The 26,312-nt window shown below is 36.5% G+C and overlaps 1 protein-coding gene across 1 annotated transcript in view; it reads right to left on the bottom strand.

Moving 5' to 3' along the window:
• Positions 1 to 26,059, bottom strand: part of LOC120539114 (macrophage mannose receptor 1-like) — a 47,327-nt gene extending 21,268 nt beyond the window's left edge. Inside the window, exons 1-4 of the mRNA XM_039768885.1 lie at positions 25,984 to 26,059; positions 15,409 to 15,463; positions 7,723 to 7,788; positions 4,704 to 5,018 (exon numbers count right to left, since the gene is read on the bottom strand). Of these exons, the coding sequence (XP_039624819.1) occupies positions 4,704 to 5,018; positions 7,723 to 7,788; positions 15,409 to 15,463; positions 25,984 to 25,989 (442 nt within the window). The 5' untranslated portion in view covers positions 25,990 to 26,059. The remainder of the gene's footprint in view (positions 1 to 4,703; positions 5,019 to 7,722; positions 7,789 to 15,408; positions 15,464 to 25,983) is intronic.
• Between the last annotated feature and the right edge of the window lie 253 nt (positions 26,060 to 26,312).

Consider the following 26,312-nt stretch of genomic DNA (forward strand, 5'->3'; position numbering starts at 1 on the left):
CCACACTTGTAATTTGAATCATCTATCCCCAATGTTTTCTAGTAAAATCCAAACATCCTACCCAAGCTCTAAAATGTGCATTCAAATCATGCTTTAGATAAATGGCAAATTTCCTACTTTTTCATCCTGCCAGTATTTCCTCAATGATGTGTACCCATTTAGGTTATATTCATTCCCATCATTATTTAGCCAAATGTATGTTATTCCTATTATTTCATAATTAAAGGCTATTACTAAATACAACTCATTTATTTTATTATTAACTAGGGGGCTCTACCCCCTGCTCGCTTCACTCTCCCACCCTGTACTGGATATACAATTTAAAGAGTTTGTTATTTTCATAGGAATTGTTACATATGCATTATTTTCACTTTTACTGTAAAACTTTAAAAAAATACTTGTCCTTTATTTTCCGGTGGTTAAATCTCTTTCTCGCAGAACGTATAACGCTCCTGGCGTTATCAAAGGGGGGCGGCTGAACACACACTAAGGAGATGCCGTCAGATCATGTTGTCTTGCTTCTGCTGCTGCTGGCGAGCTGCCTGTTATGTTTGCCACGCTGCACGTCGATCATTTAAAAGCCTATACAGCAGCTGTCCTTTTGCCACTTCGTGTCTCTGCCGCTCGTGTTGTGAAGGGTGGGGGAGGGCTGAATGTGTGCTAAGGAGAAGCGGTTGAATCATCTGTTGGTGAGCTTCGTGTTCTGTTTGTTGTGTTGCACGTCGATCATTTAAAAGCCTGTACAGCAGCTGTTCTTTTGCCACTTTGTGTCTCTGCTGCTCGCGTTGTAAAGGGGGGTGTCAATGCACACTAAGGAGAAGTGCTCGGATCATCTGCTGGCTTGCTGCTGCTGGCGAGCTGCGTGTTCTGCTTGTTGCTTTTCATTGTTTTAAGAGCAAGTGTCTCTGCCAAAAACATTCCAACAACTGCTAGGTTTGATGTTCCTGAACTTGTTTTAAATGTTGTCTCGCTGCCTTGTTTTCCATGACGTTAAATTGTCTCTCATGGGACGTCAAATTGTCTTCCAAGAAGATCACATCTCCTTTCCCTAGTCTCCCTCCCAAGATTTTTTTTTATAATAGAGAGATATTCTGATCATTAACACATGCATTTTAATGTATTACTTACTAGCTTTTTAACAGTGAACTAGAACTTTCACAGTTATCATATAAATGTGTAGTTATACTACTGCCTGTAAAGTTATGTGATGTTGTAAGCCTGGGCTGTCCTAAAGTACCTGTCCTCCCCCACCCTCCCTATATCTTCCAACAACTTACTCATGCACCTTCCCAAAATAACAATACTCCTTTTTTTACCATTAACAGCAGAAATGGTCCCATCTGTTACAAAATGAGTTCTAATGTCCCATAAACCTAGGCCCCTCTATCCTACAGCAAGCTTTGAGTCACATGTTAGGCCTGCTGATTTCCTTAATCTTTCCTGCTCTGGCACATGGCATATTCAGAACTTCAGAGAAAACCACCTTGTCAGTCCTGCACCTAAGTGTTAAAATTTGGATTGCAAAACTGACAGTATGTTCTTATGTATGTAATTGACAACAGGATCCACCCCCTATATTTGACCCTTCAGAGAAGGTCTCATACCTGTGGATGCAGAAGACAATACACCATATGAGACTCTCTGTCTGTGGATCAAACCTGCTCTCAATTCCCCTAATGACTGATTCCATAATCATTAACTCTCCCTTTCTAGGGACTGGTTTTGAGGTGACCCATTGGGGCTTCTCATCCCTACCTATGACACTGTGTTATGTTTGACTGTGATGAACCTATTCCTACATCATTAATCTGGATTAGTCTCCCACGCTACTTTGGGAATGCAAGATGTGTCTGTAGCGGAAAACTGGCCAGAATCCACAAGTTGTTTACTATAAGACATGCTAGCCAATTCAGAGACATTGAGCTTGAGATAATGGATCAGCTGGAATCTCTGTCACATGTAGGCCAGCTTCTAAAAATTTCAGGACATGAATTGTATTGGCCCCATGATTAAAGTTTGTTTGGGTGACAGTTAAGCTTCTTGAAAATGAAACATAAATTAATTACAAGTTTAACAGACTACAGCACCTGTTTAATATACACAGGCCCTCTATAAGCCCCTGTACTGTATTTATGGCTTAAAGATACTCTCACTACTACTTGCATGTTTTCTTCCCACTGCTACACACACTTGAAGCTGTCTGCTGAAAGAGTTTTCATCTCTTAATAGATTTTCTTTACTCATGTTTATTTCCCTAAAAACTGTCTCTTTTCTGCTTTCTTTCTATCTTATGCAACACAACTATCAATACTATGCCCTCCTTTTAAAATGTACTCTTGCCTTCTTTACCCTCACCTTCCTCCTTGTGCCAGTGCTTAACAGCTTGTGCACAATGTGCCTGAGTTAACTAGAATTCCATTACTTTCTTCCTTACTGGGAAACCCACACACATATTTACTGTTAACAGATACAAAGCTGGCTAATTAATTACTATTGTACTGCTGAGTTATGCCATGCTTGCTGCTGCCACTGCCTTTTATGCATGTGCTGCCAAGATGCACACACATACCCTTCACTCACAAGATGCCCTTAATGCAGGGCAGTTGAAAAGAACAGCCAAAACACCCTTGCAAATGTACAGAAAACTGTAAAAATTACTGCATGACCCCTTAGTTTTAGGAGGAAATGCTGTTGTGTAATTAACTTTCACGCACAACAACACACAGCACCCCACTCTCAGTTCACTCTCACCAGTAAAGATGATGTTAGCATGCAGTACACATATTGTCAGTCCGAAAAGCTTGCATCACTTAGCAAAGCACAACATGTGCCAAATTAAATTTCTGTGTGACAATTCTAGGGATAAATAGTGTCACCTGAGCTTGACATGACATGAATGACAAAACCTACGCTCTATACTTAGAGGCTACTTTAGCAGTTAGAGTAAAAGCTATTACATGTATCAGAATATTTTTAGTTACTGGTGTTACCTAAGCTGAAAATAGTAACCTGTTTTTGTGGGGCAAATGTTTAGTCTTTTCAAGGTGTTATTTTTGTAAATTCTATAGAAAAACTAAGTGTTTGAGATGAAAACTTCTATCTCTTTTAACTTGTAGCTCAAGTGTCTGACTGTGACTTGCAGGTGCTGGAAAATATCATTCAGTAAGTCTATAAGACTGTCTTTTTACAAGCAAAAGACAATAGGTAGGTAGGACAGAATTTTTTATCTTGTTTGTTGTGTATTGTGTTTGCAGATGCATTTATATATATACATTTTCTATAATCCTTGTAATACAAATTATGTATTTGTGAAAAACAAATTATGTATTTTGTTTTTTAAGTGTGTCTGACAAAACAATTTACTAGCATGCCTGCCAACTTCACATAAGAAAGAAAGAAGATTAAAAATAGTTATGAGCCCTTTATATCCACATAAACATTAAATTTGATAAATCAAAACACATTTTTCCCTACACCTGATATTGACAGTTGCTATCCCTGAAACTTATCCTTTAATCCTCCTTGATGGCTTGCACTGTATGAATCTCAAATCATCTTTTTAAACTCAATGAATTTTATTATTCCTGAAGTGAACTTTAACTCTTTAATCTTCCCACACAATATATTTATTGTGAGTCTTTGAATCTACTGTGGCCTTCAGGGTGCACACCAGTTGCCCAAACACAGCCAACACAGACACCAGGCACAAGTTCCAGCACAACACACATTTATTTTCAGTGAGAACACTTCCCTTTCATTTCCACTTGCAGCACAGTACAATAGAATCACTAATAATCACAGTACTTTCTTTCTCCTTCTCTCTGTTTTCTCTCTCTTGTCCTCCACTCCTTCGCCGGCAAGCTTCATCTCTCTCCTGGAGTAGTGACACCGGAAGTGCTCCAGGTGCCCTGCAGTCTTCTTCTGGCAGTACTTCCAGTTGTGGCAGAAGTGCTGCAATAAAAGGCTCTGTATTTCCTACAGCATCCCCTGGTAGCACTCACGGGACCCAACAGGGCTGTACAAAACTCCAACTCCCATGAATCCCTGTAGGAGTCGGTGGTGCTGCAGCAACCCAGGGGGGCTTCCCTCTAGTGTTCTGTGGTAGGTAATGCCCTGAAAATGCTCTCTCCCCTGGTGCTTTCATTCAGCTGGCGTCCAGGCTGGGCAGGGCCCCTAGATGTCTGTGACACTATCTAGACCTGGTGTCTGAATTTTCTGTTCATCACTGTATTGGTTTATGTATTGATTAAAAAAAGTTAGCTAATGTTGATGTGGAGATGGGAATTAATTTAAGCTCTAAGTACTACTGTTGAATCTCTTCCTTTCCTCTCCAGTGATATCACTTCACATATTCCAGTATCATATCCTGGATGACTACTTAGTAGAGGAAATCCTGGAAGTTTTATATCTTGTATATTATGTTGCATGTGATACATTCATATCATTGTATTATATTCTTTCATGCTTAGCTATATTATAAAATGACTTTTAGTTCATATAAGATCTTGTTTTTTCTATGCTCAATGAAGTTATCTAATTACTGATAATTTAAAGGGCCTATTGGTTTAATTATATGCTAGCTTTAGAATAATCATAGAATTATTATGATAGAATTAATTGATGTAGAAGTGGTTATTTTTTGGTTTGAATCAATAGTTTTTCAGAAGCTTTCTACATTATCTTAATTGTTATGAGTACTGTACCTTTGTAGCACATGAAAGTTTTTTGGTCATCACAGACTGAATCATTCCAGGTGCCATCAGACTGGACAAAACCACAGAAGAAATTTCTTTTCCAGTTTGAATATGTAACTGCATCCTTGTTGGACCACTGCCATTTTACTTCATAAAAACTCAAATAGGTACAAAAGTTATCCTTTCCAGAAATATTTAGTTTTTGCATTAGCTGATTCACAGCAGAAACAGCTGCTGGGTCTGAACTGTTCTTCCGACAGTAGTTGTAAGCTTCATGCCAGACTGTCACATTGGAAACAACATTAAGCACAGATGAGCTGAGCCCTAAAAATAAAGAATTAAAATTAGAAATAGAAATTAAAATAGAAATCAGAAAAAACAAAGATTTAATAGAATTGGCTGATAAAAAATAATGTTCACTTACTATATGCATTTCAGAGAACCTTGTGCTTTCACAAAGCTCAGGATGAGACTGTTTAGGATTTATTAATACTTAACAGGTGTATTGCATTTTTCGTGCCGCTATTTATTGTTTTGTTTTTATTGCATGTTGTATTTTGACATAAAATCTAGCAAGTAATTTAAAATAGCAAACCTTAATAAATATTGTATTTTGCTAACCTGCTTAATGTAGACCAGGGTCGTGGGGAGCTTGGAGCCCATCCCAGTTAACACAGACTGCAAGCAAGGAACAAACCCTAGCCAGTCCATTGCAGGGTGAACACACACCCTCACACCCCAAGCAAACACTAGGGCCAATTAGCATAACCTGCATGTCTTTGGACAGTGGGAAGAAACCAGAGCACCTGAATGAAACCCACACAGACACGGGGAGAACATGCAAACACCACACAGGGGGGACCATGGACATGAACCCTGGTCTCCTTATTGTGAAGCAGCCACTACACCACTGTGCCACCCTTGCTTTAATAAATTTTATTTATCAAAATAAATCTTGCCTTTCCACTGATAAAATTAGGAACTTCACAAGTCACCAAGTTAAAATTATAAAATCTTAATATTTTATTGTCATTGTAAACATTTTTTGTTTATTTCTCATACTTTGATATGCGTTTATCATACTAATTATTTATTTTATTTATAATGTGTATTTAGTGCTACTGACACATAGCTCCAAAGTCTTTGGACACTTTTTGTTTGACAGTTGCGTTTTTCCAGTTTTTCTCCCATATCTCAAACTCATACATTTCATACTAATCTGGTAAATGAAAATTAGTTCCCATATGAATGACTGTGGGTGTACATGACTGTTTCCTGCAATGAGCTAGTCCCTTGTCCAGAGGTGATTCTGGTCTTGTTCTGCATGTTTTTAGAAAAGGCTGTGTATCCTCATGCCCCTGAACTGGACTAAGCAGGTTTATTATACAAATATTGTCAAACATGTGTAAATAGGAGACAACTAAAGGGCCTGAATAATAGTAATTCCATGCCTGACCAGGAGGTGGCGAGGTGCACTAGTTGTCTCTCTCAATTCCCTACAGACTATTCTCAGGAAAACCCACCTGGTTCTGTCACTGCCGATCACTTCACTTCCTCCACTGGCCTTTAAAGTCGCCATCTTAAGTCAATAAGCTTAGTTCAATGGTGGACTCTGATCTGTTAAGATCTGTTATTATTTTCAAAGCATTTGCAGCCAGGACACAATATATGGGTGGCTGCCCCAAACCTTTATGATGTCTCAGAGTCATCTTTATCATAAAAGATATATTGGACTTTGCAAATTACTTCATATAGTAAGACTGACCAAAACAATCAGAATAATACAGTAATATATTTTCCAAAATTACAAACATATGAAAAAGTTTAAAATATGGGGAAAGAAAATAAAATGTACATTTTAGGAAAGCGTTGTGATATTTATGCCAATTGGAGTGTTCAGTGCCATTGTTGGCCATTAACAGATGAGGGGGTAACAAAATGATTTTAAATTTGTAAATTCAGTGTATAAAAAAGTTTTAATTACTGAATATTTCAGAAATCTACAATCGTCATATTTCTCTACATGTATGATATTTTTCAAATTAATGAAAACATTTACAAATTCAAATTTAAGGACGTGGAGTGGCACTGGTGAGGGTTTGTATTTAATCTATTTTTGTTAATGATTTTTAATTAATTCCAATCATTTATCACTTATATTTGGTTGGATATAAAACAAGTTTGATTACCAAAAAAAAGCTAGTTACTGAAAATTGACTACGAACCTTTTCAGGATCTCACAGCACATTTCCTTTCAGCCTAAATAACTAACATTTCTACTTTATCTATTGTCTGTTTTATTAAGTCTCCAGTATTTTCCAGTAAAATGCGTTTTGAATGTTCTGGACTATTTTCATGCAGTTTTAATATATGGCCACAATTCTTCTAGTCCGTTACTGTTTTATTGGCAAGACTGTAAACTTTCTTTGAGAAAAGCCTTCAGTAAAAACAACAAAAACTGTTGTGTTTCCTCAGAGTAAACCAGCTGGTCTCTTTCTGCAAAAGTAGTAGTGACCACCTGTTCTGTCTTCTCTCCTTGGAAAGATCAAATCTGTCTCTTTCTGACAAGTTTCTCTCATCATCAACTCTGCTCTCACATTACTTGACAGAGCTCACCAGTCAGCTGGGTCTAAAGGTGTTGCTTTGACAGGCTCAGGTTAGGACTGAAAAGAGGTGCCAGCAGCCTACATACCGGGAGATGTAGAGGAAACTCCAAACCCAGGGGTGTACTTGTTTTTCCCCTGCTCTAGCTAAACCACACAATTTAACCAAACAAAAAACTGACAGCGACAAAACATAATGAGCTTAATGTGTGATAGCAGGTTAACCAGCACAGAGAAGTGAACAAAAACAAAGAAAAATATATGATGAAACTTTTTCAAATAAAAGAAATAATATATCCAACATCTTTATTGTACTTTGCCACATACTTTAAACAAAAAGAGAAAATATTGAAAGAATTTTGTCTGTTGCAGATTAATTTAACCTTTATAAACATATGCAACATTTTACAGCTGGAAGTACTTACCTGGAATTTGTATACCATTGCTTGAGTATAAGTCAGCTAGTGCTGTTGCAGGATTTCCATCATCTACTGTAGATTGAATCAGATATGGACAGCCACATGAGTATATCTTATGAATTATTATCATTGACAATAGATTACAGTTAGACAAATGCTATGAAAACAATAATAAAAGAGCTATCAAATGACGCATATAAATGCAGTGGAAACTGTTGACCCTTACTTGTAAGGTCAGATTCTGAAGAACAAAGCAGCAGCTCTCTTATGAGACTAGCTTAGCCTTTACCTGGAATTTATCAGTTATTTGTGTTGTTTTAAGAAACTAATGGTGGCTACACAGGATTTATGTGTACCATAATGGAAGCATAATGATAATGTGTGTGTGGTGTGTGTGTGTGTGTGTTAGTGATGGTTGGTAAAGGAGACCTAGTGGTTTTCTGGCATAGGGCACCAAAATGGTGTTAAAAGAAAGGTGAATTATTAAGTTTCTTTCACATTTGAAGAATCAGTAGATCTCATGAATGGAGTATGTCTGTCTTCTAACTCTGTTATCTAAATGGTGAAATGACTGTGTGGAGTCTGCTCGGTCTTCTCTTGTTTTTACTGTTTTAATACTAGAATTACTAGAGCCTTCGGCCCACCTTAAATCCACTTGCACGTATCTATTCGGCTCTTTTGTCTTGTAAATGCGTTGATAATCCCAAGCAGCAAGCTGCCTGCTATAACATCCCCCCCACCGGAGAAACTGCAAAAATGTCTCCCAAATGAAGCCTTGTTTATCAGTGAGTCAGGTACCTAGGCTAAAAAAAATATATCGTTATTCGGAACATGTGCATTTCACATGTGTTCTGTGTCAAAAAAGATCAGTGTAAGTGTAGGATGACAGGAAATGTTGAACACATACCTAAAAGACAAACGTTTTCCATGTTTAATTACTAACAATAAAATTTATACATGAAGTGTATAATGTGTGAAGACTGAAGTCCAAATATCAAATAAGCACAAAAGATACAAGTATAACAGAACAAATGTGCTTTTTTCCCCTCCCAAGACTATAGCTGAAGAAAAAGAAATCAGGTTAGTGTTGCTTGTCATCCTGACTTCTTTGGTAGTACAGTGGTTAGAGTTGCCGACACCTATTCAGAAGATCCTGGGTTTGAGTGTTAACGTCTCCCAAAATAAACATTTTGAGTAGTGAGCTATTCTTATTCTTACTATTATAGAATAAAAGCATATATTTGATTTGAGTCTGTAACAGATGGTGTAAATGTATGGTACTTTTAAAAGTTTAGCATTTTTTTATTCAGTTTTATTCTCTCTGTGGCGTTCACGCTCGCCCCGATCTGACACTGCTGTTTTCAAATAAAGACATGCTATAACAAAGGTGAACACAGATCGGAGAAAGAGAACAGAAGCCCTCCCCACAAGAAATGTCCACTCACATATAAGAACAACGCAGCTGCACCAGGTGTAAGGGTGTCATTCTGCCAATCACCTGTCCTTCAAAGAAACAGCACCGCTTACAGAGCTCGCCAGCGTATTGTGCAAACTCCTGTTTGTGATTAAGTTTTGTGATGGTCTTTACATAAGAAGCATTTATATTTTACTTATATAAAAGCCAGATCGAATGTTACTTATCTTGATTTATTTACTTATCTTCCTACAGCGTAAAGTCACAAGTAGGCTGCAGAGCTTCCTCTGTTTGATCGACAAGGGAATGCTCACAAATTACGCATGTAATGCCACGAAAAATACCTGCTGACACTTTAGTACGCGAGCAATGGTACGAGAATGCAGACTTTTTTTGGGCACATACACCACACTAGTGTTTAGATCTGGATGGTGTAGTGTTGGCGAGCTCTGTAAGCCGTGCTGTTTCTGTGAAGGACAGGTGATTGGAAGGATGCCACCCAACTTCATCCTGTATCCAAACGTTGCCATCTTTCTCCTTTACGCCTGGTGTAGCTGCATTGTTCTTATATGTGAGTGGACGGGGAGAAACTGTGCGGGGTGGGGGGATGTGATAGCAGGCTGCTTGCTGTTTGCTGCTTATCAACACATTTAAAGGACAAAAGACGCTGACGGAGAGGTGCAAAGCATTTTAAGGTGGGATGGATCTACGAGTTTTTTCATAGGCTCTGGTAATTCTAGTGTTAAGACAAGAAGCAAGCAGCCTGCTATTCTATCCACCACCGTCGCAGAATGTTCACTAAGTTCTCCCAGCTATGCCTTGTTTAATTATCTGGGAGTGAACTGCTGGAGTTTTAGAGTGGAAATAATAGATTGTTATTTGTAACACATGCATTTCATGTGTGTTCCGTTTCTACAGTAATCTGTGTAAACACATTGTTAAAACAGAAACTTTTTCATATTTTAGTAATAAATGTTACAAAATGTAGGCATAAACTATAGAATGTGTGAAGCCTGAAGTCCAAAGATCAAATAAACACTTTCACAAAAGTTTCAAAGACAATACAACAGCTTCCATGGCGTAGTGGTAAGATTTGCCAGCTTATAATCGAGATTCCCCGGTTCAATCCTGACAGTCTCCTATATTTACTGTTTTTAGTAGAAAGCTGCTCTTATTGTTAATATTATACAGTACACAGATACATTTGGTTTGCATCTGTAACAGACCGTGTACATTTATAGTACTGTACTTGAAAAAGTTACCTTTTTTCAGTTTTATTCTGTCGATGATCACGCTCTAACACAAGCCTCTCCTGATCTGACGCTAAGTAACAGCGCCAGCGTAAATTCACACCTGATCTGACACTGTTCGTTTTCAAATAATATTGCATTAGTGTGATGATGTTTTCTGATTGGTACTATTCAGGTCATAAAATTATTTCTTCAAAATGTCACATATATTGTCTCTTTCTTTCAGGTGTGTAATAGAAACCACAGCATACAGAGAATTGTGCGCATTGCAACAGGTACACATGTAGTAACTGTAGGAAAGACAGTTCTTGCAGCACAGAGAAAAAAAAGAAAGAGACAAATATATGGGACATTGGGTATAAATTTATGGTACTTGTAAAAGTTAGCTTTTTTCAGTTTTATTCTCTCAATGACAATCACGTACTATCAACCCCCACCCCACCCCCTCCTGATCTGACTCTAAGTAATGGCGTCAGCGTAAATTCACACCCGATCTGACGCTGTTCGTTTTCAAATAATATTGCATTAGTGCGATGATGTTTTCTGATTGGTACTATTCAGGTCATAAAATGATTTCTTCAAAATATCATATATACCTACGTCTGTGTTTTTTTTTTTTTGACATCATACACCATAAGGTGCATACTAATTCTGCGTGAGCAGGAACACTCAATAAAACTGAATAAAAAAAAATAAAGATATGAAGAAGGCAGATTCACCAGTGTTTGTGTGTCAGCTTTTATCCCCCAGATCAGAAAATGTCCAGTTCCATTGCCTCAAAACACTACTCACATCTACAGTTATTCCCAGTTTCAAATAAAAACTAACAGCATCAGATCCCTAGGGCAGTAGTATGTATCATGATTGTGAGTGAGAGAATAAAAGTGAAAAAAAAGGTAACTTTTACAAGTACAGTACTATAAATGTACACGGTCTGTTACAGATGCAAACCAAATGTGTGTGTGTACTGTATAATATTAACAATAAGAGCAGCTCACTACTGAAAACAGTAATATAGGAGACAGTCAGGATCGAACCGGGGACTCTTGATTATAAGTCGACGAATCTTACTGCTACGCCATGGAAGCTGTTATATCATCCTAGAAACCTTTTGTGAAAGTGTTAATTTGATCTTTGGACTTCAGGCTTCACACATTCTATAGCTTATGCCTACATTTTGTAACATTTATTACTAAAATATGAAAAAGTTTCTGTTTTAACAATGTGTTTACACAGATTACTGTAAAAACAAAACACACATGAAATGCATGTGTTCCAAATAATGATCTATTATTTCCACTCTAAAACTCCAGCAGTTTACTCCCAGAAAATAAAACAAGGCATGAGCTGGAAGAACTTAGTGAATGTTCTGCGACGGTGGTGGATGGAATAGCAGGCTGCTTGCTGCTTGTCTTATTCGGCACATTTACAGGACAAAAGACGCTGACTGAGACGTGCGAATGGATTTAAGGTGGGCCGGATTTACGAGTTTTCTCGTAGGCTCTGGTAATTCTAGTGTTTAAAAGAAAATGGACTGATACTTCTCATGTGGTCACAAGTTATTATAAAAAACTTAGGACCACAGTGTATTTTGCACTTCTGAACATTACTTTGTGCAATCAACTCAGAATATAGTTTTATCTTGTCACACCACCTGAAAAGTGTTCTTGCTGCTTTTTATATAAAATGATATAAACTAGAGGAAAGGTAAATTTGTTTGTCACTGTACAGAAAGTACCCAGTGCAACACCGCAACACTTTTAGGTTTCTGTCAATGCTTAAATTATTAGAAGTGCTAATTTTTTATAACATTTTAAATATAATAATTTTCATATATATTTGAAAAAAAAATGAATATAAATCTGTACCTGCAACAGTTAAATGCTTTTTTAACAAAAATATTTGTACTGAGAAACAAACATCTTAATATATAAATCAGTTGTTGTCTGAAAACCACAATATTTCTCTTCCCTAATGTTACTCATATCTGCCATATACTGTATATTTTACTGCCCTTCTATTTTAAAATTGCACCTGGAGGAGAAACATCAGTACAAAGTCCAATATGGTAGATAAAGCTAAATATAAAGTGAAAAGAGGAAAAGCAACTATTTTTTGTATGGACAATCTTCACATTTGAATAATAAGAACACTCAGTGAAAAAAAATGAATCTAAATTTAATTACCAACTCACAATTGCAGAAACAAAGCCAAATCACAAAAGTTAGAAACCATCTAATGCCTCAGCAATGTTGCTAAGGCAAACAGGTGCTTTAAACAGAACTTTTGGGTGATCCCTGAAAGCCCTAAGCACATAATTAAAGGGAAAAGGAGCAGACTAAAAATATAAATAATACAAAGAACAGACAAGGGAGCAAGGAAAAACTACAAAAGTGGGCAAAAAAAATTAAAGGCATTACATAACGAAATTACAAGCATAACAAAGATGAACGTTGTTGGTGGAGCTGCAGGGTAGTTCAGTAAGTTAAAAGAAATTAAGGTTGAGATAAGGAAATTGTCATTATGCACTTCAGTTAAGTCTTCTTTTTATTTGCAGATAAGGCCATGTATGCCACTGAAACTTTTAAGAAAATGAGCTTGGCTGGAGTATTTGTTGACATGTTTAATATCACCTTACAGAGGTGTATGTTCACTAAGTGTTTTAAAAAGACTCATCATTATCCCTGTATTTAAATCATCTAAAGCAGGAGTTCCAAAACTTTTTTTGCCCGCAGACCCCTTTACCAAAAACTTTTAAATCCGTCGACCCCCTAGTCACATGCAACGGTTTTTCATGTCCGCACATGCTTTGATACGTTCGATAAGACGATGCATAGACATGTTTGTGCTCCATGTATTTTCATGCATTCTTACGTGTGACTCTTTTAATGACAAATTTTACCTTTTGGTTCGCAAGTTTGGTATGTAATGTGTTTTTATCAAAAGAGTGTTTTTTTGAATTATGTTACTTCTTAATTAGGTACCTATTGGAATCATAGATATTTTGAAGTAACAAACAAATATCAGTAGTAAGGGACGTCTATTTTTGCTGTCGTCGACCTCCAAATTTTTTTATTGAAACTATCGACCCCTAGAAAGCTCAAATCGACCCTAGGGGGTCAATATCGACCACTTTGGGAACCGATGATCTAAAGCATGTGGTGTTAACTACCATAGATTGGAGGCTCTCACTTCATTGGCTATGAAGGCTTTTGAAAAACTGGCTGTGTCACTGCTTTATTTATGCGCAACTCCTTACCTCATATCAGTTTGCTAACAGATCAAATAAGATGGTTCATTCCATAGTCTGGTTGGTAATTTAGCATCTACACTTTTCAAAATCTTGTGTTAATGTACTTTGTAAGCATTTTCGTAAGAAACTTCCAATGCTGTTCAACCTCTTTAGCTGTACAAAACAGTGTCATTTGGATGTCAGTCAATCAATCAATCTAATTTACATTACTATAAATACTGCTACTGGACTAGGCTCTGTGCTTTCATCAATGTTGTTTAGTTTGTTCACTAAAGGACTATATGTTTTCATGACTCTGTAAAACAGTAACGTATGCAGATATAATAACAATAATTGTAATTATAACTGATAACAATAATACTAAATATTGTGAAGAAATTGAAAAAATAACCATCTGCTGCCAGAGTAATATCTTACAATGTATAACTCAATGCCACTAAAATCAAGTAAATGCTAGTTAACTTTCAAAGCAACACTAAGCCACAATGTGCACAATCCTGCAGCTTGAAAGTCACTCAGTTGATTTGAAAGATTCATTTTTACGGATTTTTATGAATAGCATCTTATGGTGGGAACTGACTTTTCTTTCTTCCTCAACTAAAAAAATTGAACATCTCTAGACTTTTGCTTATACAGTTTTACACAGTAATAATAGAGAGAACACTCTGTTATAACCTGGTATTTTAACATTACTGAGAAAAGCAGAAAGAGGTTGGAGAGAGTGGTGAACAGTGCAGGGAAGAACATAGGCTGCAACCTTGTTTCACTTTCCTTCCTGTAATACTGCTGACAATATCACCAAGGACTGTACTCACCTATGGCCACTTTAAGTGCCTTCTTCCAATCACACTGTTTACAGTACAGTATTTACCAATACCTCCCACCACAATAACAGTTCTATTTTTCCAATGGCATGCTTTTTTATTATTTCTAGATTCACCACATGCAAGGGTTACTAAAATGATAGAGGGTTGATGACCATGTATTTAGGTGAGAAGTCTTAGCCTAATCCAATATCATCTTCAGAACCTAATCCAATATCATATTTATTTTCTTTTGTAGGCAAATGTTCTATTTTCTATCTCTCATTTGATCAATTATATATCTCAACAACTTGGAGCCTCCAACCTGGAATTGGAGTTGACTCCAATGGGTTCCAATAGAGTCTAATTGCAGACTTGCTGAGTAACATCTGGTTACACTGTGGTTAACAGTAGGGTTATGGGAGGGTTAATTGACTCAAATAATGACGACTGTCCATTAAGTCAATTCCATATACTTGGAATTCCGGAATGGTGGCTCCATATTCTCGCCACAAGTTCTTCTCTACTCCTTTGATTTCCCCCCACGACACCCTAAAGGCAACTTGAACTGCCCTGAGTGAGTGTAGTTGTGTGCATGAGTATGAGCTTCGCTTCCTGTCTTGAAAGCAATATTGTCAGGATATGAACCACCACCTTTGTCCATAGCCACTGTATTAAGTGGGTTTAATAATAGATAAATGGATTATTCAGGAATAATGGTCATTTCACAAAAGTGCTGTTATCAATGATTGGTAATTTCCCATAAAGATTACAATTTTTCATACTCAATATTTTAAAATCTGTTGCCCTTTTGCTATAAAACTTTTTTTGCAATAGCATACTGTAGGTTATGAATCATTAATGTAATACTTTTCAATCTTACCAAATGTGAACAAACTAAGCAAAATATAAAGAAATTACAAATAGTTTGAAATTACCATATACAGATCAATTGATCAATGTCAAACTTACCTCTACATGTTAGCAAAAACAGGATCATGATACTCACTTCCTTTCTTGGAAACTGCTGGTGAGAATAAAATAATATTTATTAGTATGTGTGTGATTTCTTAACATACTAATTAAAATCTAATTCCAGAGAGTTGCACTATTACCCTTATGGGAATGAAGAACGGCGGCAAATTCTATTATATAGTGATTTACAATTTATGTGAACATCAGAATCAGGTATGTATTTTTTGCACCACATACCTGATATTCATAGTTAATTAAAGAAGGAAATTATTTTCTAGTATGTAGAATCTAGTCAATTGTATCATTTGCGTGATTCTTTTCTAAACAATGTGCTAAAACATTAAAGTAAACGTTTTTGTTAATCTTGAATAGTCTTAATGGTCATAGATATTTTTGAGGTACAGAATATCATCAGGTACTGCATTGTTACTCAAAAGTAGGAAAATATTCATACTATTTATATATATATTTTTAATTTACTTTGTATTTTTAATTGTTTAAACTGGATTCTGATTGGCCTGTTCTAAAACAAAACATAACCTACAGTCCAATTTAGATATGGATTATGTGCAATCTGAAGCAGACATACTTTGATTCACAACCATTTTACTTTATGTTACATGGAATTATTTACATTTCATGGAATTTGATAAAATAAAACTCATATAAATAAAATATCAATGCAAATATACCACATAAGGAGAACAGTAGCTCTTATTCTCTAACTGCATTCAAATAACCACACTTAGACATATTCGTCAAATGAGTATACCAAACACTTCAGGACAAAAGTTAAATTCATGTATCACATAGGATAAGTGCTCAAATTGTTATTAAATCTGGTAGTCATGGTCTTAGTTGATGTAACACATTTAAAGGAAAGATGTTGAGTAAACAGAGGGTTGGCAAGGAGCAAGGGGTTGGAAAGGATATTTAGGGCTTGATGTTTCACTCTGGAAAAGTTCAGTGAATGTCCTTGAATACAAGAAGTGGCAGCCAATGATTTTAGAAGCATTGCACAGGGCTTTTGAACTGCTTGGTAGAGATACTTCCATATCAAACCTTGATGAAGTGCACATTACTAAACTATCCAAAACATGTTTTTTCCATCTTAAAGGTATTGGGAAATTCAGGCGCTCTCTAAATATGCAGGATACCGAGAACTTTATTCATGCATTTATTTCTAGTAGGATTGGCTGCTACAATGTGGCGTTCACTGACTGCTCAAATTGTTGTTTATACAGCCTCCAGTTAACCAAAAATGCTTCTGCAAGAATTATTACAAGAACAAGAAAATACAAACATATAGCTCCAGTTCTTAAGTCCTTACACTGGCTCCTGGTTACATTTAGGGCAGAATTCAAAATCTTCCTTTTAACATATAAAGCCTTAAATGGCCAAGGTCTGGCTTATCTATCTGAACTTATCATTACTTACAATTCTGAGCACACATTAAGATCTGAAGATGCCGATATGCTTATGATTCCAAGGATTAATAAAATAACAGTGGAAGATTGAGCTTTTAGCTACAGGGCTCCGAAGCTGTGGAATGGTCTGCCTGCCACTATAAGAGATGCCCTTTTAGTGTCAGCTTTTAAATTCAGGCTGAAGACTCAATACTTAAGTTTAGCATATCCTAAGTAGAGCTGCTGATTAGCTGCACATACTGCATCTCTGTTGTTAGTCATTAGTGCTAAAATAAAAGTAATACAATATTTATAAACTGTTACCAACCCTCCCCTATTCTGCTTCTTTTATCAATATCCTCATGTAGCACTGGGTGCCACTGCCCTACGGTCAAGATGTTTGCCTACCATGGAAAAGTCATCTTTAATAAAATAAAATATTTCATTGTCGAAATAACTACTTTCTTTCCCAGAATCTCCTACAAAGCAACAAATTAATAGGGATTGGTCTTCTCTACAATTTCAGATGATCCAGAAATGACTAGGACTGACTTTTACACAGTCATATAATTGAAGTCATGCGAGGTGTGTCATGAGAGGATATCCATAATGACTAGCCCAAAGGATGGTGGCGCACACTAAGCTTAGAATAGACATGAAAAATTTGTCCTAAAAAGCATATCCTTGAAAATCTTCTCAAAAGGTTTAATGGGACCCCTCATTATAGGTCACAAAATAGGCAGAAAGATTAGACATGATGCCTTTCAGTATCCATTATTGGTTTCCTTTTAGAATAAAAATCCAGTAGCCAGTAACACCAGAACTGATTGATAATCAGGTCTACCAGTTAATGAAAAAAGCTTGACAGTAACAAATGTGTCAGAAGCAGAGCTGTAGTCAAGAAGGTTCTACATGTTGTGGTGTTTATTCAAGAATTCAATGAAATTCCAAGTACAACCTTGTACAACCTCCAGTAGATAAACTACTGTATATGGATCTAAATGCACATTAAATAAGAAGTTGAGACAATCAAATACTTTCATTATGGCAGTGTTACAATTTTTACACTGCTAGTTTAGTTAGTGAGAGGTTTATGTGTGTTTGTCATTTTTTATCCAGTTCATTTCAATTTGAAAATAACATTTTTTGCTTTATATGACATTCATAGCAGCATTTTATACTTCATTTCTGCATCTTGACATCAGTCTGTGTAATTCCAAGTGGCTCCGACTCATTTCTAATGTGTGCTGTTGATTATCCTTACTAGATCTGTATTCAGTGTCCTTCTTTATTTCTTTGTTTAATCAGAGCTTGTTATTATATACAGGTATTGATATGTGAGTGATTCACTTCCAGGGCACTGTGCAAAGCAGCAACCTTTTCACAGAGCAGCAACTCTAGCACTCTAGGGAGAGATAATGCCCGGTGCTTATTTTCTCTCCGGATCCTTCCAAAATATAGGCATCCCGGCCAGGTAAGGGCCCTGGCTGTCAGCCACACTGGATAATTTGTGTATTAGTAATTGATTGGCTTGTATTGCTGTGTTGCCTGTGTGGGTAGGTCTGGTGTGATACTTTTCGAGCCTTACCAATAAGGAGCACTGCTTATCAGGCTAGATGTCTGTAACTATAGGAATCAAATCACACTTCCCCATTCATATTTTAGTATTTCAAGGTCTTCTCATGAGTTATTTTTTAAAGGGGAGCTGGAAAGAACAGCACCTCAGAGTGGCATATAAAAACAGAGGTTTTAGGAACACATTTTTAAAAACAAATGAACACACCCAGCATGCAATAAACCAAATAAAGATGATGTCATGGCACACCATGAGTGGGCTCTGCAAGCAAAGTCAGTTCAGCAACGCTCTTGGTCAGCTTCAGGCACTTGCTTGTCTTCAGAGCTTGAACAAAATTCAAGACCAGATTTATTTGTTCCAGAATTGCCAGTAATGCTTTTGTGTCATTATGATTCAAATTACTTTGATTATATACACTTTATTTCCCAAGGTTAAATCGAAAGATTGTAGGTTTCATGTTTTTATCAGATGTGGTCCTTATAGCAATGCAAAAGAGACTTAAAATTGTGTTTCTCATATGTATTTTCCAAATTCTTGATGTGTATCCATTAGGATTATATCAAAGTCATTTACTCTGAGTCAGGATCTTGTGCTACAATTTAAAGGCATTATTATCTAACTGTTGGCATGACAAAAGCAAGCAGATTGCATGACAGGAACAGATGCTGGAGCCAATCCAAAGGGGGGTAGCATAGCTGGAGGTGTTAAGAGAGACTGTGAACAGTGCAGTGCTCATGGAGGCAAGGTCTCATGTATCACAAATCCTATCCACTTCACTTTTCCAAAATAATATTAAGTCTGGTTTTGAAGGTCCCTAAAGTCATGCTGTCTATTACACTACTTGATAACTTATTCCATGTGTCTATGGTTCTCTGTGTGAAGAAAAACTTCCTAATGTTTGTCCAAAATGGTTTCCAACTGTGTCCCCATATTCTTGATGAACTCATTTTAACGTAACAGTCTCGATCCACTGTACTAATTTTGTTAATAATTTTAAACACTTCAATCGTGTCACCTCTTTTAATGTTTCCTCATAACTCATCTCCTGTAGCACTGGAATCAGCCTTGCCATTCTTTTCTGGACTTTTGCTAGTGCTATTATGTACCTTTTGTAGTCTGGAGTCCAAAACTGCATACAGTAGTTGACATGAGACCTCACCAGTGTATTATAAAGCTTCAGCACAACCTTCTTAGACTTGTACTCCACACATCATGCTATATAAACAGAGTTGGGTAGAGTAGCCAAAAATTGTACTCAAGTAAGAGTAGCGTTACTTCAAAATAACATTACTCAAGTAGAAGTAAAAAGTAGTCATCCAAAAAATTACTCAAGTAAGAGTAAAAAACACTACTCAAGTACAGAGTAACTGTTTGAACATAATAAATGATTTATTTTTTAGAAATGTTATAATAAGACAGACAAAAATATAAAATAATGTGCAAATTCTGTTATTTCCAAATAATAAAATAAAAAAATGAGTAAAAATAAATAACATCTTTACAAAATAAAGATGCACAAATAACACAAAGTTCCAAATCTCAGTTTTTCACAACAAAGCTTTTGAAGCCGATACCTACAGTAGGTAACATGTATGTTTGAACAGTGCAAACTACTTACAGTGACGAGATATCCTGTACACTGACAGTATAATACTGCATATTCACTTTGTGGTGTAGCGGGTCCACGGCTTGAAAAAAAAAGTTTCAAATCCATAAAGCCGTTTCAGTCTCCATGGGTGCAATTGCACGACCGCGGGGAGTTAATGAGGTAGTTAGAGCGAGTCACACCTGCACTAGCGATCATTCTCTATTGTTTCATTGGCTTCCTGCGGCGTGTAATTAAGGCCCATGGAGACGGGGGTGTATATATACGGGTCAGCTCAAAAAAAGGGAGGGGGAATCAAAGTAAAAGAGAAAAGACAAGCGGTTAAAAAACATGAAAGGCAGGCTTGGGAACGGCGATCTGCTTCTTTCAGTGAAGCTGTGACCATTAAGCAGTGAACAGGAGCCCCGCATAACTAAAAAGTCACTCAAAGGCTGCAAGACACAGGAAGTTCATATGTGGTCATGTGACTGCATGGCAATGTCTGACTGGTGAAACGGAGTCATGTGATTATTGTTGCTATGTCTAATTGGTGAAACAGTCATGCAGTAAATCCACTGGCGACTTCTTTCCTGCAAAAATATAGTGTAATGTGTAAATGGAAAAAAGTAACGAGTCAAGTGTTGCCCAATGTAGCAGAGTAACAGTAGCGTTTCTTCTTCACAAATGTACTCAAGTAAAAGTAAAAAGTATGATGCAGTAAAATACTCTTAGAAGTACAATTTTTTTAAAAGTTACTCAAGTAAATGTAACGGAGTAAATGTAACTCGTTACTACCCACCTCTGTATATAACCTAACATTCTGTTAGCCTCCTTAATGGCTTCTGAACACTGTTTGGCAGTTGATAGCATCAAGCACACTACAACTCTTAAATCCTCCTCATAAGGTATACTTTCAATTTAAGACCTCTCATTGTATATTCAACCTTAACATTTTTACTCCCTAGGTCTAATACTTTACATTTACTTCCTTTAAATTTCACCTGCCACAAATCTTCACAAGCCTATATACTGTCTAACAACTTCTGTAATAAGTCAACAGTTTCTAAATTATCTGCCAATCCACCTAGCTTGGTATCATCTGCAAACTTAACCACCTTGTTACTTATATTCCTATCCAAGTCATTTATATATATTAAAAATAGCAGTGACCCTAGCACTGATCCCTATGGAACACCACTCTTAACATCAGCCAGTTCTGATAGGGTTAGCGTAATGCTTCTCCTCCTTTCAATTCAATGAAAGCCGATGCTAAAGACTGGGTGGTGGATTAGCAATAAGGAGACGTGCAGGAAAAGACTGCAAAAAGCCAAACAAGTATCAGCTACATTTTTTTATTTTATTGCAATCATTCCATACAAATCAATCAATTTTTACAAAAAGTAAAATTGAGTTAAGAACAAATCGACCCCCACCCCTGAGAGAGAGAGCAAGGCAAACGGCGTAAAATTTAAGGCTTGTAAACATACCTAAAATAATAAGTTTGATAAGTCAATAGAGATGAATGCAGAAGACAAAGATATACGGAAATAGTTGCTTCCTCTGTGCTTTAAGAGCTTATTTTAAAATATTACTGAGTATTTGATTTTTCCAATTTCAAATAGTATAACACATTGGTTTCCCACTGACTTAAAAGAGGAGAGTTTGGGTTCTTCCAGTTTATCAGAATAAGTCTGCGTGCCAAAAGTGTAGTGAATGCAATCATAATTTGTTTGTCTTTCTCCACTTTAAACCCATCTGGGAGAACCCCAAACACAGCTGTTAATGGGTTAGGAGGGATTGTGAGACCAAGGCTGTCTGAAAGGTAATTAAAAATCTTGGTCCAAATGATGTTAATTTGGTGCAAGCCCAGAACATGTGACCCAGTGAGGCTGGGACTTGATTGCAGCATTCGCAGGTTGGATCATGCCCTGGAAACATTTTGGAGAGTTTTAGTCAAGACAAATGTGCTCGATATATAATTTTGAGTTGTATAATTGTATGCTTTGCGCATATGGAGCTCGAGAGGATGCAAAGACGTTGTCTATATAAAGATCTCTAAGCAAGTTAATCCCAAATTTTTTTCCAGATATTAAAAACTGCATATGTTCGCGAGGGTTGAAAGAGGTGGTTCTCCTGCAGAGGTGCCACAGACAAAAACCTCTCCATCTTAAAATGCTTTCTACATTGTTTCCATATTCTAAGTGAGTGAAGCACAATTGGGTTATCAGTATATTGCCAATAACTTGTGTTCATTGGGGCACAGAGCAGGGAATATAAAGAAGTACTGCAGGAATTTACTTCAATTGCGGACCAAACCTGTGTATGTTCTTCAATTTGTGTCCAGGTTTTTATAGCTTGTATTTTTGCTGCCCAGTAATAAAACTGGAAGTTAGGTAGAGCCATGCCGCCTTCTGCCTTTTGTCTTTGTAGGGTCGCTCTTTGGATGCGTGGATGTTTTGAGTTCCAAATAAATGAGGTTATCGTTGAATCTAATTGCTTAAAAAATGATTTATTGATGTATATTGGAATGTTTTGAAATAAAAAAAGGAGCTTAGGAAGAATATTCATCTTGACAGTGTTGATTCTTCCGGCTAGAGTGAGATGAAGGGTTGACCATCTATGCAAGTCTTGCTTAATTTTTTCCATGCAGATGGCGAAATTTTGTTGATAAAGAGCTTTATGTTTACTTGTGATGTTTACCCCTAGGTATTTAAACTGTTCTGCAATGATAAAAGGTAGGATGTCTAATCTAATATTATATGCTTGAGAATTCACTGGAAAAGTACACTTTTATTCAGATTAATTCTGAGACCAGAGATCTTTTGAAATTCTGTGAGTGCTGTTAAGACTGCAGGCACAGAATTTTGTGGGTCTGATATATACAGTACCATATCATCTGCATATATTGAAATTTTCTGTTCCAATCCTTCTCTGATAATCCCCTTTATCTGATCAGTATTTCGACAATGTACTGCCAGTGGTTCAATGGCAATTGCAAACAGTAGCGGTGACAAGGGGCATCCTTGTCTAGTACCACGTTCTAGTTTAAAGTAGTCTGAACAAATGTTGTTGATACAAACTGAAGCTTCTGGATTGGTATACAGTAATTTGATCCATGCACAAATGTTCGGGCCAAACCCAAATTTCTCCAATGTAGTAAAAAGGTATTTCCATTCAATCATGTCAAATGCTTTTTCTGCATCCAATGATAATAATATTTCTGGGGTGTTTGATTTAGTTGGTGAGTATATTACATTAAACAGGCGTCAAAGATTTGAAGATAAGTGTCGGCCCCTGATAAATCCAGTTTGATCTTGTGATATTACCAAGGGGAGCACTTTCTCCATCCTTCTAGCTATGATTTTAGAGAGTATTTTAACGTCATTATTCAGGAGTGAAATTGGTCTGTATGATGCACATTGTAATAAGTCCTTATTTTGTTTTGGAAAAACGGTGATTAGTGCTTGGCGAAAAGTTTGAGAAAGAGTTTGGTTGTCTCTGGCTTCTGTAAATGTTGCTAATAGGAGGGGAGCTAGCTGAGCAGAGAATTTCTTATAAAATTCTGCAGGGTAGCCATCAGGGCCTGCTGCTTTCCCGCCTTGAAGTGACTTTATAGCATCTAGTAATTCTGATAACACCAGAGGTTTATCAAGTTCCTCCACACTAAAAGTGTCTATTTGTGGTATCTGTAATGTATCCAGAAATGCATTAGATTGTGTATTGTCTTCTTTAAACTCAGTAGTATATAGGGATTTATAGTAGTCTCTGAAAGTGTGCATTATATTTTTGTGGTCGATGATTTTATCTCCGTTTGTGTTGGTGATTACTGAGATTGCGTTGTGCACTTCTTGCTTGTGAATTTGTTGAGCTAAAAGCTTATTAGCTTTCTCTCCATGTTCATAGTAAGTAATGATGTCTGGATTTATAAATTAGTTGTTCTGTTTCTTTAGTTGTCAAGAGGTTTAGTTCTGAATGCAGAGCCTGCCTTTTCCTATGTAGAGCCTCGCTTGGTAGTCTGGCATGTTCTTCATCTATTCTAGTAATTTCGCTTTTTATCTCTGCTACTTTCTTGGTTTCTAATTTATTTCTGTGGGAAAGATATGAGATAATCTGTCCTCTTAAGAAGGCCTTAAGAGTTTCCCAGAGTATTCCTGCAGAAATCTCTGAGGATGTATTTGTCTCTAGGAAGAAGCTGATTTGTTTGGATATAAATTCTGTACAATTCTCGTCTGCTAATAGAAGCGGGTTGAGACGCCATCTGCAAGGTGAGTGTGTGGGGCATAGTAACTTTAGCTCCAAGATCAGAAGTGTATGGTCAGAAATAACAATAGCATCATATTTGTAAGATTTAATCATAGGCAACAAGTTATTATCTATAAAGAAATAATCAATCCTTGAGTAGCAATGATGTACTGGTGAGTAGAAAGAATATATTCTTGAGTTTGGGTTATAAACTTTGTAATTATCTTTGCGGTGTTAGATGCCATTCCCCCTGTGGTAGAAGTCCTATCTAAAAGTGGATTTAAAACACAATTAAAGTCCCCAGCCATTATAATTTTATGAGTGTTCAGATTGGGAATGGATGCAAATACATTTTGCATAAATTCCTTATCATCAACATTAGGTGCATAAACATTTATCAAAATCATTAGACAAGTCTCCCATTACCATCATATATCTCCCTTCAGGATCCAATACTACATCTGATGCTACAAATGAGTCTGTTCTATGTACAGTATGAGAATTCCGACACCTCTAGTTTTCTTTGTAAAGCTAGAATGGAACATTTGGCCAGTCCCTTTGCAACCATTCATTTTAAGAAACTGACCCATGGTGTGCATATATTTCTTTCACAGACATCTAAGCAACCCCATTTAATCTTACATTGCAGTTAAATTTTATCATAGTTAATAATGTTTCTAAAAATACATATTAGCAAATAAGACTAAACACACTGTAAAAAAATGTACATACAGCAAAGGACACTGATATGACTCTCTCAACCACTTCTACTAAGTTTTTCTTTTTTCTTTTGAATTAAATGGTCAACTCTTTTGTGTTTTAACTTTGGTCTCTTAATGATATCAAATTACTGTTCAATAAAATTAGATATTTCAGTATGCAGTGTCATATGTTGAAAGCCTGAGTAGTCAGTCATCGTCCAACCTGCTATATCCTAACACAGGGTCACAGGGGACTGCTGGAGCCAATCCCAGGCAGCTCAGGGTGCAAAGCAAGAACAAATCCCGGGCAAGGCACCAGCCCACCACAGGGCATACTCACACACACACCAAGCACGCACATTAGGGACAATTTTAGGATTGTCAATGCACCTAACCTGCATGTCTTTGGACTGTGGGAGGAAACCGGAGCACCCGGAGAAAGCCCACACATACATGGGGAGAACATGCAAACTCCACCCAGGGAGGACCCGGGAAGCAAACCCAGGTCTCCTTACTGCGAGGTAACAGTGCTACCACTGCGCCACCGTGCTGCCCTAGCCTGAGTAGTCTTATCAGTAAATCGGAAAAATAAGTTAGTCAGAAATAAGCTTAAGGGGAGAAGAATGTAACCTTGAGGTATGGAATTCTTTCAGGTTTTCTGCATAATAATTATTAATTACTTTACTTGCATGACAGTGAGGTAACTTTATTCCATGTACTGAAAAATATCTTGTATACCACTTAATTTGTAAATAATGTTTAAACATTTCAATTTATTCTGTATGCTCTAAATTATAACATTCATTTAATTTTTCAAATCACACATAATACAATGCCCTTCCACTTTATATTGTATTGTGTCCAGTTCTAGAAGAATATTACTTTATTACAAGATAAGACTTTAATGATTAAAAGAAATTCTAGTCTAGATGCAAAACAAATGATAAATTAAACCAACAAATATCTATTTTGAATAAAATCATTTTACATTTAAAAACCTAAATTATTATTGTTACTTTTATATAAATACTTAGAAATATTTTTTAATACATGATCTCTTACCTTCATATCCGTCCAGTGATGCAGCCTGTCAAACAATTTCAGTTTTAAATTATTTAGTTTTTATTGATTGTTTAACTGACTTGTCAGGGAGTAAAGGACTCAAACCCCAGCAGGCAAAGAAATAAGATGTATATTTGCATTGAATTTGCATGCTTGTGCAAACTGGGTTGCTAGAGTTGTTTTCTTTGCTAAATTTAAATCCTAATTTGGGAACTGGCAATGTGTTTTAGATTTAAAAGTTTTTTATCTTGATTTTGACACAAATAGTCTACTAAGAAAATTAGGATTACTGTGTTTGTGTTAAAATATATTTTTTTATGCTGGGAAAA

This window comes from Polypterus senegalus, chromosome 11, assembly GCF_016835505.1.
Source record: "Polypterus senegalus isolate Bchr_013 chromosome 11, ASM1683550v1, whole genome shotgun sequence".
NCBI classification, from domain to species: Eukaryota; Metazoa; Chordata; class Cladistia; order Polypteriformes; family Polypteridae; genus Polypterus; species Polypterus senegalus.